Source organism: Psittacula echo (genome assembly GCF_963264785.1).
Source record: "Psittacula echo genome assembly, chromosome: 16".
Classification (NCBI taxonomy): domain Eukaryota; kingdom Metazoa; phylum Chordata; class Aves; order Psittaciformes; family Psittacidae; genus Psittacula; species Psittacula echo.
Genome location: NC_137752.1, coordinates 6,477,277 through 6,490,906, shown reverse-complemented (window position 1 = coordinate 6,490,906; position 13,630 = coordinate 6,477,277). Strand labels below are relative to the sequence as shown.

Sequence of the window (13,630 nt, the reverse complement as noted above, 5' to 3'; positions counted from 1 at the left end):
TGCTCAGACTTATATTCTGGAAAAGTTCCTCTGAAGGTTTTAGAGGTTGGTTTGAGGTCTAATGGCCTTGTTCCAGCTGCTGATGCAGAGTTCTTCGGCTTCTCTGTGAGCCTGTCTTCAAGGGCACTGCATTTTCATGTAGCTTTTTTTCCCTTCCTAGCACATTTGGAGTGCAGGCAGATACATTGCACCAAAATAGCACTCCAGGCTCATTACCTCAGTGACTTAGCACACTCTGCAAGTGCTCTTCTTAAACTGGCTAACGTGTTATCCTTGTGCGCTTCTTGATATGCTTCCTGTGTGAGAGACAAGCAGAGGTGATGGCAAAGGAGCAGAGGTTATGCTGAGGTTTCTCCGTCAAACTCAGAGGTGATTTAGATGGCACAGACTCTCTCACAAGTAATAAGGAAGTTATAGAAGGGGAATAGTAATGGTAATAGAAGGGGAATAGTAATGGTAATAGAAGGGGAAAGGTGGCAACAGGAGAAGCACATGAATAGAGGTTATAATACTTCACTACCAGCAACCATTTGGTGTATTCTTGGTTTTAACTTACTGCTTTTGACTATGGATGGCTTCACACACTACCTGCCCTTCTAGATCCTTTAAGCCCCCAGAGATGCTTGTAAATGCAAACACTGAATGCTGGAATTAGTGATAAACTTGCCAGAGAAGCTCATTGAGCCTCAGAGAGCTGCTCCCCAGCTCCTTCTAAGCTCTGTGCTAGCCGGTACAGCAGGGCTCTGCCAGCAGGCTTGCCCTTTCCTTGCCTCCCTGCAGTCCAATGTGCTGGCTTGGATACAGTGTAAGCAGAGTGCCCTTTGTTCCTTGGCAGGTGTCCCAGAAGAGCCGGATCAGAACCTGTCCAGCCCAGAGGAAGTCTTCCACTCAGGGCACTCTCGGAACTCCAGCTATGCCAGCCAGCAGTCCAAGATCTCTGGTAACTATTGATCCACACTGCTCTGCCAGCACTGGCCCCATCCACTTGCTTCCCTGCAATGAGCTCTTGTGAGAGTGATTTGCAGCCAACTCTCTCACCCTGCTCTAATACCAGTCTCTTGTTTAGTCTCTGCACATGAGCTCACAGATGTACGTCTAAACCTCTGTATATGGGAGCAGAAATGCTGCTCTGAAGCTGTCCTGCCGATTAACTGTGCTGCCAGGACAGGGAGATGATCTGGTTTGTGATCCCTGTGTGTTTGCAGGTTACAGCACGGAGCACTCCCGCTCTTCGAGTATGTCTGACTTGACCCATCGCCGGAACACCTCCACCAGCAGCAGTGCCTCCGGAGGGCTGAGCATGACAGTGGAATGCCCTGAGGGAGAGCGGGACCACAAGCTGGAGAAGCCACCTCGCCCCCCTAGACCAGCCATTCTGCTGGATAGACCCTCCCGGTGAGTAACTGTGGAGCAAAGCCTCTTCTCTGAGAAGGTGAGACAGAATCTGCTCATTTGTCTTCAAATAGTAGTAGATTGGATTGTGGTCACTGAGAAGGAGGTTATTGCCAAGAGAAGCTTGACAGTAAATGAAAGTCTGTGTCTTGAAAAGATGAATAAGTCTTCCCTTTATTTGCTTTCCACAGGAGGAAAAAGGATTCAGTGGAGAGTCACCCAACACGAGTGGATGACACCAGGATCGATGCTGATGATATAGTGGAGAAAATAATGCAGAGTCAGGACTTCACAGATGTCAGCAATACTGAAGGTGAGAGGTCTCAAAGGGGATGTCTTGGCTGTTCCTTTAGCAAGGCTCACAAGCTTTTACAGTTGGATCTGATCTGCTATGGACTCCCTTCCCTTTTGGCAAGCAGTTTGCTTTCAGTGCTTGCTGGGTGTTTCTATGGTAAACAAACAAACTATATGAAGAGCTGCAGATCCATTAGCAAATAGTGCTTGCTGCTGTTCTACACAATACAGCAGAGCTCAAACAGAAAGGATGAGAGGGGAAAAACACTGGTTCTTCAGTGCAGTGGAAATCAGTTACATCAGCTCTCTGTACTGCTCTAGTGGCCTTCGTCCAGGGTCAGCCCAAGGGTATTTATTAAAGCAGGAGAGCACAACTGGAGGGGAAACAGCACATCTCTGCAAAAGGATGGGAAGAAAGATGTATCACAGTGTGCTGGTCATAGGGTCTGAGAGCCTAAAAAGGGGTTTTCTCCACTGCAGTCACATCTGTTAATAAGAAGTATCACTGCATTTGTTTGAATTTTCCAGTTTAGTCTTTTTCATCCTGTTGAGGTTTTTGATAGGTTTTAAACTTGAGCCCAGCTTATTATTCATGCTTGTATAGTTACCAGTAGTCACCTTAAATCATTGCACATGGCAACAGTCTTATCATATGTGGATTTACACCTCACTTAGCCTGAGTTAAAACTAGACTGAATGTAGCCACCTCTCATGGACAGAACAGGCTGAGTTTCTCCTCCAGTGAACCTACAAAGGCAGGATGAGGCGCCACATCTCATCCGTTCAGATGTGCTTAGGCTGGCCCACAACTTGGATCAATGCAATTGCCTTCGAAGAAGCAGCCGGAGGAGTATCACTGAACTAATGTCCTGCATTTACTCTTCCAAAGCTTAACACTCTGGTTGATTTGTACATGAGGCTCCCTTTCAGAGCAAGCAGAGGAGTTCCCAGAGGCTCTGTTACTGTGGGAACACTGTGTATGCACAGAAACCCACTTGTTCCCATGCTGTGTAATGTGTCTGGGAGTGGAGCACCTGGCAGGCATTGGTACTTCTGGATTTTGATGTTTTGCTTCATTTTCTATCCACAGACAGTAACCTGAGGCTGTTTGTGAGCAGAGATGGAACAACTACGTTGAGCGGTATTCAGCTGGGAAACAGGTAGGCTTCCAATGGCAGACAGAGGGGCTCCAGAGGGATTGCTTGGGTCTTTGTACCCAGGAAACTTTCACCTTTTGCTACAGGAGATTTCTAAACATCATGTGCTATGTGGTGGCTTTATTCCCACATTAACACCCCTGGGATCCCTTTGGTGACAGGCTCCAGCTGCACTGGGTTATGAATGCAGTTCTCAGCCGGAGCTAGGGGCGATAATGTGCTCCTAGTTGTTAGACCCAGGAACAGAAGTAAGCGGTGAAAGGACAAAATGGTAGAGGTTGGTCCCTGCTTGCTGCTGTGCCCAAAGGGAGCTTTGCCTCCTGCTGGCCTGCAGCAAAACTGCAGCATCTGCGTTATTGTCCCCTTTTCCTGCCTTCTCCATCATCGTTGAGGGCTTGTTCTCTCATGAAAGACTTGTGGACAAACACAGCTTTTCTTGCTCTTAGTGCAGTGTCTTGGCTGGTTGAGTCTGAATCTTTACAGCACCTTTTGAGGTTAAAAAACCACCCAGACAATGGTAACACAAAGATCTGTCAAGTTGGTGACAAATAGGGGAGCACAGCAAAGCCAGGAACACTGGCTCTTTGCGCAGGATACTCCCCCTTTTCCTCTGTCCTTTAGGATTCATGCGTTACACCCAGCTCTTTCAATTGCTTTGGTGTCAGCTTGCCACGTAGCTGTCTGGTTTGTGTTATGAGCTTTGACTCCTGGCCAGACCGGCTCCTTGTTTTCAGTCTTTGGTGTGGGGTTAGAGGGTGATATTTGTGAGGGGGGAGCGCTGAATAACAACTTGAAGTGACTGGGGAAAATAACCTGGCTTTCTCCCCTTCTTCCCTGCTGCCTCCCCAGGGTCTCATCTGGAGTTTACGAGCCAGTGGTGATTGAAACCCACTAAATGTGAAGAACAGGGTAGAGCTGCTGGAAACAGGCCCCCTACCCAGTCCGCTGCCACATGGATGCCAACCTTTACCTCTCTTCATGCAGCATTCCAGAAGGGATTTCTCCACACCCCTCCCCATACATTTGCACTGCAGAACTACTCCGAGACCACTCCAGATCATGCACTTTTCCCTGAGTTGGCATTACCCTTCTCCACTTCCCAGTTCTTCCAGTGCCTGTCTTCCCCCTGTTTCTGTTTGGACGTAAGGTGTCTGTTGGGCTTATCCTTAGTCCTAGAGGATGTTGTTCATGTGCATCCCTCACTCCCCCCATTCACTTGCAGCAGGGGACTTCTCAGCTTCTGTCTCCCCAAAGCATTGGGTTTATACCACTGTGAACTCTTGAAACCACTGGGGGAGAGGGGGAAACCGTTGTAACCAAACTGAGAGCTGCCTGTGGGTGACACGGTGAAATGACCACTTGCAGGATGCTTTATCCCATTGACTCTGCAAGGGAACATCACCTTCCAAGGCAACGGTTTTTATGGAACAAGGTATGCTATGGTGTACACTTCACCTTCCTGCCCTCAAATCCCCAAACATCCTCTTGTCTCATAGGAATTACTTCCCAAAAGTGCATTTCAGAAAACTACCACGATCCAGATGGGAGTTGATAACGGTTAAATGCTAATGCTGTTATACCACTAACTGCATTACAGCCTTCCACTGCTGGGCATGGAAGGGCAGTGTTCATCTGTTAGCATTAGCAGGAGCACTTTAGAGGTTCCAGATTTTACCTGGAAGAGGCTTCTACTTGCTGTTCCAGGAGTGTGATCCCTGTTTGCTGCACTGAGCCAGCAAATAGTCACTGTTGGAGCTTGGAATACAAAGCCTCTTTTTTTGTTGTTTTCTTCTTTTTTTGTTGTTATTTTAGGCTCAGGAAGGGAAGTGCCCTTCTTGAACTGTGAAAAGAATCTGGTTATCTGATAGCCTTCCCCTGGGCCAGGGCAGGGTGCAGTTGACTGTGGTGGTCTCTCTGTTGTGGTGGTGATTAACAATTGCCTCTCTTGGCCTGCGCCAGGGAGGGAATTGGTGTTGGTTGGCCTTTCTTGCCCTGTCAGTGGGGATCTGTGCCTGTGCTGGTTCTTTTTGGGGCTGGGGAGAAGCCACTGTCTCTGCCTTCAAAGGTAGGATGGGTGTCTTCTGCTGCGTTAGCCACGGCAGCCGTTCTTACCTGCTCTGTGGTGAGTGATCTCTTCTGACAAGGCTTCAAACTGTTCTCTGGTTGATCTTTCAATTGTTCCTCTTTGGGTTTGGTTCCTGCGGTTGATTGACGCTTGAGCTGCCTCTTTTCCTTGCAGCGTGTGGCAGAGATGTCGGTCGGTCCCTTTCAGCTCTCACATCTTCTCCTGGCAGCTGAACTGCAGATGAAGATGTAGGCGAAGTCCAGCCAGGGGCTGTGCTTGCAGCCCTTCCTGAACAGAGACTCTCAGCTGAGAAGCTATTTCCTTGTAGTGCCCTTTCCTCTTTTGCCAGTGGACTGTGGTGCACTCGGAGCAATGGCACCCTCCTGGGCATGGCTGGGAACGTGCCCTCCTCTGACACACGTGTGTGTGCACACACTTCAGCAAGTAGAAACTTGTAACTGATCACATTGTTGTTCCAATTCTTAGTTATTGGAAAGCCTTTTCTTAATGGGAAAGCAAGAAGGGTGAGCTATGGTCTGTGTAGCCACAATGCATGCAGATGAGCTACTAGAAAAGGGAATTTGGCAGAATGAGAAACAAGGAATGAAAGGACCTTGATTTATAGTTTCTGCCTTGCTAGCTAAGGATGGCTGCATGAGAGGGTGCTAGGCAGAGTGGCAAAGCTATACAGCTGCTTGCTCTGTTTTGACAGTTTCTCTCTTTGAGTCAAGAGGTTTCTTTCTGTATTTGGACAGACCACATGTAGGATATGGATCTTTTTTCACCCTTTCCCTTCGAAGGGAATTAAATTTGGATTAGAGTAAGGAGGGGGTACAGCCGAAACCTTGCTTTCATTTAACATGGGGAAAAAGTATCAGATCTTTTGAGTCTGTCTAGAACAAAAGCTCGTTCACATTTGCTGGAGGTTCTTAATGGTGATCATTCAGTCTGGGTAGGTTTGGCACTCGCTCGCAGGCTGGTGAGCATCCTGCCCTGCTCCTGGGGTGCTGTGCGTCTGCAGGAAGGGAAGGACCACTCACTTTTCTCTCTCCCTGGGGCTTCGGCAGCAAGCCAGGCCTGGCCTGACCCTCTGCTCTGGTCAGGGTGAGAGCAGCACCAGGCTCAGACAGCAGTGGGTGTTCCACCCTGCCTGCGGTGCTGCTCCATAGCACAGAGCCCCTGCTGCTCCCCAGGGGGCAGCAAAGCCCCTTGGGGAGAATCAGGTCCAACCAGGACTTGAAAGGCACAAACATAAGCCAGGAAAGAGGCCAAAACCCGGCTCACTTGTGCTGCTCTGCTTCTGTTCCCATGGAAAACAATAGCACTGGCTGTTGGAGCAGTTGGAATCCAGGGCTTTCTTCTGGGCTCCATTGGCAAGAGTCAGCTGCTCCGAGGTGCTGGCAGCGCGGCCTGTCATGAAATCACCAGTGGGACACACAGAGGGAGGAATCTCTTCCCAGCAAAGCAAAAGAAGAAGCAGTTGAGCTTTCCAGAAAGCTGGTCTCATCGTCCCAGGCTGGCAGAGGCATAACCTGATCCATCCCATAGCTGTGATCAACCTGGACACATCTCTGGCTTCTTCTCCAGTGGCTTGGCACATCACCGCTTGTGGTTTTTGATAACTGTGTCTCATGGAGTATCTCTTCCTTGTCTCCACGTTATTGACTCCACAGATCCTGGTCTTTACGTAGCTTCTTAGCCCTCTACCCTTGGTTTTGAATTAGAAAGCGGCCCTAGCCATTCAGCCCGGTGCAGCACAGCCAGGGCTGCGGCACCCAGAGGGAGGAAGGAGCAGTCTGTTCCTATTCCTGGATCCCACACAGAGCTCCCACTGCAGTGCCCATTGGTGGGCATGGAGGCAGTGGTGCTGGCAGTGGGATCCGCTGTCCTGCAGAGTCGCTGCCACCTCGGGAAGCTGCATCTCACGAGCACTTTTCTCCTTGTGGCATCGCTTGCCCTCTGTTCCTCGGTGGACTTTGAGCATTGAAGCAGTGCATCGGTTTCAGACCCAAACCTCTGGTTAGTTTCCTTTGGGGTTTTCTTTTTTGTTGTGAAGTTTATTGAGGTTTGTTTTTTTTTTTTATAAACCCAGCAGGCTGGTGGTTTTTTTGACTTGCATTATTGTTTCATTGATATTTTATTCCTTGGAGGGGGGGTGATGGGAAGGATGCTCTTCCCCACATCGTTCCCCTTCTCAGGGGATTCAGAGGTGGCTTAAACTAAAAGGACCTTATTGGCAAGACTGCATCCCCATGGTCTGTGATGCTGGTGAGCAGGGCTGCTGCTGCCTGGCTGATCCAGAGAGCAGAGCTGGCCTCTGCTTTGGACTGGGCGCCAGGTGAGATGTGTGGGCTCTGCTCAACCAGTTCCTGGACCTTTAGTCGGTGGAAGCCCATTGCAAAGAGTTGGGAAATTCAGTATAACTTTTGGTTTTACTAACTTTCTTTTCTTTTTAAACCAATCTAAACTGAGTGAATGTCCATAAGAATAGGCTTAGCTGTGACTTGGTGAAGGAGACGGCTTTCGATTGGGAATTGTGATAGGGGGGAAAAGAAAAGGGGGGAGAAGGATGTTGTTCCTCCATCATCTTTTGTATGGCCAGCACTTTAAATGGGGGCCCTCGTGCTGTCCTGACCCTTGGGCAGCAGGCACGTGATCTCTCCCCCTCCTCATCCTCCTTACAAATAAGCCCTTTCATAACGCTTGCTTCAGTTTAGAGAGGGTCCCAAGCCCTGCAGAGCACCCGTTTCAGTCTCATCTTCATAGGAGGGGGGTGACTTCTTATTTATTGTTGTCGTCGCTGTTTTCTTTTGAACCCGCTGGCACCTGCAGCTGGACTCTGCACGTGCAACGTGTTGTGAACCTCTGGGAAAACCTCACTCCAGGTACGCTTCGAGCATGTAGGTTAAAACACCCCTCCTGGAGAGGGGGACCCCCCCTCCTTTGCTCCCCTCCTCACTGCCTTACCCGGGAGCTGCAGATTCACCCTCCTTTACCCCATCACCTCTTGCTCCGGTGACGGCCCTGTGGACAAGGCTGGTCCCCAAGGGGCAAGGACCTACAAACGCTGCCTGGTCGCAGGCGTTTGTCCTTAAAGAGCCACTTCCTCGCTGGGGTATGAGCCCCAAATTCCCCCTCGCTACCCTCCCAAGCCTGATGCCCTCTCCATGTTGCATCGCCCCTGCCCCATCAGGAAGGGAGCGGACGTGGAAAACTGGGAAGTAACAAGGAATTTGGATGCGGCTGAGCCTCAGAACTTGTCTCAAACATAAGGAATAATGGTAGAGCCCGTATTTTTGTGGGGGGGAAAGGGGAGATGTTGGTTTATTTTCTTGGAAGCCAATGGAGCTCGGTGCTGTTCAGCGGAGGCGCGCACTTGATTTCTATCAGATTCTATAGAGATGGCTGATATTTTTGGAAAGGGAATGAATGGGTCTATGCAAACTTCCAAAATGGCTTGAAAATAAAGAAAAAAAAAAGAGATAGTTTAACATTTTTTTACTTTGAAATCTAAAGAGAAAAAAACTCTAACTTTGTTTCTTAAAGCGCGTTTAGAAAGAGAAGCTACTTCCACTGCTCTATTTTGATGATGATGATGATGATTCTTGGAGAGTTTGGGCTGGAGGGAATGACTATTTTTCACCATTTTTATCTTGCTCCTCTAGTTTTGGGTTTTGTTTCTTTGTTTTTTTCTAACGGAATGCTGTGCCGTCTTTGATTCAACAGAGATCGTGTTTGTATTTTCTGTATCTGGTTCCTAACGTAGAGAAATAACAAATATATGACGAAAATCAATATAATGTCAAATGTTGTTATGGTTCGGGGGGGAAAAATAAAGGGGTTTTGGTACTTCACACTGCTTCTGCTCCCTTTGTTTCTTGCTTTAAATATACCAAAGTATCTGCTAAGGAAACAGAAGGGGGAGGTTAGGGCTGGTTGGGACTGGGTTTCGCTTTGCCTTCCAGCATCACCTTCGTGATTGGGATACAGGGCCTGAGTCCTTCGGGTGCTGAAGCTGGGTTTGAGCCCTTGGGGTCCATAGATGACACCAGCGCAACGTGTTGCTGGGGAAGGCGCTCCTCTCCCCTCGCTGAACCCGCTGTAAGCGGGTACCATGGTGAGAGAGGGCAGTACGGGCATCCCTTCCCGGACGGGGAATGATGCGCCCCGGCTCGGCCCTGCGCTGGTACGGGCTCGGCTCCGGGGCTAGCTCCGCCCTGGACTACAACTCCCGTCATGCTCCGCGACAGCCGCACTGATTGGCCTTCGGGGGCGGGCACGGCGGGCGTTGGGCACGCTGATTGGTGGCCGTCCCCGGAAGGGCGGGGCTCGCGGGGAGGGAGGTCGCCGGTCGCCATGGTGAGTGCGGGCGGTTTCGCTCCGTGCCCCGGGGCGCCGTGAGGAGAACCGGGCCCGGCCGGGGGGAACCGATCTTCGGGAGCCCCGTTAACATGGCGGGGCTGGGCTAAGCCGCCGCCGGGAACCAGTGTGGGGCCGCCGGGGACGGACCCGGGCTCCGCCGCCTCCCGGGGCCGCACCAGGGCCGGTGGTTGGGAGGAGCGGGCGGGAGCGCTCCCGCAGCGGGGCCCGGCCGTTGCCCTCGCGGTGTTTGTGCTGCCGAGGCTTTCTCGTCCCCTCCGTGCTTCAGACTCGCACCGTCCCCGGGTTCATGTCGGTGCCCATGAGCCGCTCCAGTGCTGGGGCCGCAGCGTGTGGATCCGCTCTGACTGCTTCTCCCTCCGCAGGCCACAGCAACAGACCAGGTGGTTGGATTCGGCTTGGTCACCTTCAGCGCCCTCCTCTTCGTTTACTACACCCTCTGGATCATCGTACTGGTACGGGGCTCCTGGCGACTACAATCCAGGCTCTTCACCCCCTGGTGTTTGCCCAGGCCCTGCTTAGGTGCTGATGTGTTCCTGTGGGGCTCTGCTTGCCAGCTTTCTGGTTAGAACATTCAGGGCAGAGCTTCCTCTGTTTCTGGCCCCCTCTAGGTGTGCCTGGGCAAGACCAAGCTTCAGTCACGCTGCCTGCCCTGCTGCTCTAAACCAGGCTGACCCAGCCAGGGTAAGATCCAGAGCTCATGTGAGCTGTCAGAGCTGAAGCCCCGTCCCTCTGGAGGTGATGCTGTTGGTGTCCGCTTTTGTAGTCCCCCGGGTTGCTGGTTCTAAAGGGAATTAAAAGTGGTAAATATAGAAGAGATCACTCTTACCAAGAGCTTGGTAGGGAGAAGAGTTTGAGCAGAAAAGAGATTCAGAGCAGCCCCGTGGAGAAGGACTTGGGGGTGTTGGTCGATGAGCAAATGAACATGAGCCAGCTGCAGTGTGCGCTCGCAGCCCAGAAAGCAACCGTATCCTGGGCTGCATCAAGAGGAGCGTGACCAGCAGGTCGAAGGAGGTGATCCTGCCCCTCTACTCTGCTCTCATGAGACCTCACTTGGAGCATTGTGTGCAGTTCTGGTGTCCTCAACATAAAAAGGACATGGAACTGTTGGAACAAGTCCAGAGGAGGCCACAAGGATGATCAGGGGACTGGAGCACCTCCCGTATGGAGACAGGCTGAGAAAGTTGGGGCTGTTCAGCCTGGAGAAGAGAAGGCTGCGTGGAGACCTCAGAGCAGCCTTCCAGTATCTGAAGGGGGCCTACAAGGATGCTGGGGAGGGACTCTTCATCAGGAACTGTAGTGACAGGACAAGGGGTAACGGGTTAAAACTGAAACAGGGGAAGTTTAGATTGGATCTAAGGAAGAAATTCTTTACTGTGAGGGTGGTGAGGCACTGGAATGGGTTGCCCAAGGAAGCTGTGAATGCTCCATCCTTGGTGGTGTTGAAGTCCAGGTTGGACAGAGCCTTGGGTGCCATGGTTTAGTGTGAGGTGTCCCTGCCCATGGCAGGGGGTTGGAACTGGATGATCTTAAGGTCCTTTCCAACCCAAACTATTCTGTGATTCTATGAATGTAGAGCTCTGGAAAAGTGGTTCTGAGCCTGATAGGTTCGTCCTCTTCAGGGTCATTAAAATCAGGGAACACCAGGTTGGACCCAAAGGATCATCTGGGCCAACCTCATGAATGATTTTCTTCCTGGACAGAAACATCTTGTGAGCTTTCCAGCCAAGAGGGGCCTGGTGCAGCCCTGGCTGAAGTCCGAGCTCTTGGCAGCTTCCCCTCCAACCTCAGAGCGGTTTGAGTTTCCTCCGGCCCCTGCTTGCTCTGTTCCGGGTGTCTGTGCTGTTGGCAGTTCCGGGAGCGGTAGGTGGGCTCACTGCCATGTAGGAATCCTTACACTGCTCTCTAGTGTCCAAAGCCTTCCAGTGGATCCTGGTGGGATCACCATGAAGCAGAGCCAGGATCAGCTTCTCCTTTCTGCAGGGCAGAGAGCCCTGGGATTCACTGTGTTCAGCACCAAGCAGGATGACAGCTGTGCCCAGTCTGGGGTTTTATGGGCCTCACGTCACTGCCCCTTGTCATCTGCTGAGCGCTGCAGCCTCCTCAGCCACATCCTGGTCTGGGAGCCCTATTTTTAGCTATCTCCTGCTTGATATTTCCATCCTGCTTTGGAAACTACAAGGCTGCAGGTGCTGGGACCTGGCCCTGGTGCTGTGCCACCTCCTGACAGCCCTCTCTGTTCCCTGCAGCCCTTCATTGACAGCGACCACAGCATCCACCAGTACTTCTTGCCTAGGGAGTACGCGGTTCTCATCCCCGTGGTGGCCGGGCTGCTGCTGCTGCTATTTATAGGTGAGTGTCGTTCCTCTTGTTCTAATTAGAAGCTTCTAAATTAGGAAGAGAGAAAAGGGTTGCTTGGGGCCTCTGTGACACTTGTGCCACACTCCCTGTGGCCACTGCTGCAGCTTAGCCTGGCACAGGCTCTGGGGGCTGCTGTTTGGGTGTAACTTGGGCTGTTGGAGCCCCTGCACAGAGGAATTGTCTCACTCGCGCTGTTCGGGGCCTGTTTCTCACTACAGTGGGTTTCAAAGCACCTGTAATTAGACGTTTCCTGGCTCAATCTGTTCTCTTTCTCATGGTAGGTATTTTTATAACGGTTGTGATGTGGAAGAACAGGAAACCTGTCAAGAAATTGGACTGAAGAGGGGTGAGAAGGCACCAGAGCTAAGGAAAGACTTCACCTGCAGCCCCGAGCAGGCAGTGCTCAGCACCAAACCCTCCTTCCTGCAGAGACAAACCCGTTTACACTGTACTGACCAAAGGAACCAAACCTGACATTCGGGGCTCATCGAGAGAGGGACCAGAGCCCTGCTGTGAGGGACCTGCTCCAAACTGGGGCTGTGCTCTGGGCTGCAGCGGCTGGGGACCAGCCTCCACCCTCTGCTCAGCCTCTGGGTGGTCCTTCCCCACTTGCTCTTGTTGTGTCCAGTATGTTCCTCCTGTGTCCTTATTAAATGTTCACATATGGTTTGTGGGGTTTTCTTAATGGTGTTCAAGAGGAAAAAGACGAGACTTTGGGCTTGGGAAAGGCAAGTTTGCATTCTCCATTTGCCTGCTGGAAGAGCTGATCGTAGAATCAGAGAAAGGTTTGGATGGAAGGGAGCTTAAAGCCCATCCAGTTCCAACCCCATGGCACAAGCAGGGACACCTTCCACTAGAGCAGCTTGCTCGAGGCCAATCTGACCTCTCTGAAGAGGGACCCCTGTGTGGCATGTGAGAACTGTGCTGGGGCAGGGAAACACCAGAGAGCCTGGCTGGGGCGGCCTGGGCATACCCAGCCTTGTGCCATGGGGCAGTTCCAGCAAGGGGAGAGCAGGGTTGGGGTGCTCAGATCCTTCTCACATGGACTGAGAGCTTCTCCTACCAGGCAGCACCGTGTCCCGTCACCTCCGGTCCTGTCCAGGGGTGATGCTGGTGGCTCGGGGTGCCTTGGGCTGAGCCTGGCTGTGGTTTAACCCCATGTGCATGGCTGGAGCTGGTGTGTGGTCCAGAGGCTCAGCTCTGGCTGGAGGTTTGTCTGCAGCTGCTGCAGAGGCTGCCAGGCCTCCATCCACACCTCAGTGTTGGTGCTGCTCCGCAGGGTGAGGAACCCTTCCCGGCCCTTCTCTGCCTGGACATGGCTCAACCCAGCCCATGAGGGTGCATCTGAGCTGGGGCAGGAGGAGGCAAGAGGGTGGAAGATGGGATCATGTCTCCCCACGTGGTGTTTGCCCCAGGGCGCTGCCTCCTGCGTCACAGCCCCGCAGTGTTCCTGTCACCTCATCTCCAATCCTGCTCCAAGTGTGCCAAGGACAGGGCTGGGACCAGTTTTGAGGCTACTTCTCATGTTTCTTTGTCGCCAGGCAGAGGATACAAAGTCCAGCACCCACCCCCGGGCAGCAGGCACCTGGCTTCCAGACCGCTTCGCATAGTCCAAGGGCAAGAGGGGTGGCCCTTTGGGGGCATCAGGTGGGGACTGGGAACCAAGGGGCTGCTGGTTTGAGCTGCTCTGGATCCCTTTGGTCCCAGTGTCCGGCGTGGTTGGGAGCTGATGGTGCACGGAGGTGAGAAGGCAGCTTGGGGACACGGGGGTTCACAGCAGGGACCCCAAACGAGGGGAGCCTGAGAGGGCAAAGGAAGTGCAGAGGGAAACGGGTACGGGGATGGACACTGGGGTCCATAGAGGGGTGTTTGGGGCCGGTGCACAGGGGATGGGCCCGGGGCTGTACGTGCGGTGCTGCCCTCGGTACCGACACGTGTGGGGTCGGTCCCGGGTCACCGCGGACGGGTCCCGGTGCCGGTG

General features: G+C 52.3%; 2 protein-coding genes across 5 annotated transcripts in view; both read left to right on the top strand.

The window, feature by feature from the left end:
• EEIG1 (estrogen-induced osteoclastogenesis regulator 1) overlaps positions 1 to 8,728 on the top strand; it is a 38,164-nt gene extending 29,436 nt beyond the window's left edge. Inside the window, exons 8-13 of one of the 2 annotated variants that reach the window (XR_013958124.1) lie at positions 836 to 940; positions 1,206 to 1,395; positions 1,584 to 1,705; positions 2,777 to 2,846; positions 3,693 to 4,275; positions 7,675 to 8,728. Coding sequence is in view for 1 of the 2 variants with exons in the window: in XM_080630522.1 (XP_080486648.1) it covers positions 836 to 940; positions 1,206 to 1,395; positions 1,584 to 1,705; positions 2,777 to 2,846; positions 3,693 to 3,738 (533 nt within the window). In the remaining variant the exon portion in view is untranslated. Of the gene's footprint in view, positions 1 to 835; positions 941 to 1,205; positions 1,396 to 1,583; positions 1,706 to 2,776; positions 2,847 to 3,692 lie in introns of both variants that reach the window. The other variant, XM_080630522.1, reaches the window with a different exon arrangement.
• Positions 8,729 to 9,224: 496 nt separating this feature from the next.
• Positions 9,225 to 12,318, top strand: DPM2 (dolichyl-phosphate mannosyltransferase subunit 2, regulatory). Of its 3 annotated transcripts, XR_013958144.1 has the most exons (5): positions 9,285 to 9,810; positions 9,900 to 9,972; positions 10,992 to 11,151; positions 11,538 to 11,640; positions 11,931 to 11,967. XR_013958144.1 is itself a non-coding variant. In XM_080630769.1 (4 exons), the coding sequence occupies exons 1-4, from the start codon at positions 9,265 to 9,267 to the stop codon at positions 11,987 to 11,989; spliced, it is 255 nt and encodes an 84-aa protein (XP_080486895.1). In that variant the 5' UTR covers positions 9,225 to 9,264; the 3' UTR covers positions 11,990 to 12,318. The 3 variants fall into 3 exon arrangements, 2 of the variants coding, with proteins under 2 accessions (XP_080486895.1, XP_080486894.1); XM_080630769.1 differs by lacking the exons at positions 9,900 to 9,972; positions 10,992 to 11,151 and adding an exon at positions 9,225 to 9,267 and having other exon boundaries at positions 9,654 to 9,743; positions 11,931 to 12,318; XM_080630768.1 differs by lacking the exon at positions 10,992 to 11,151 and having other exon boundaries at positions 11,931 to 12,318.
• The last annotated feature ends 1,312 nt before the right edge of the window (positions 12,319 to 13,630 follow it).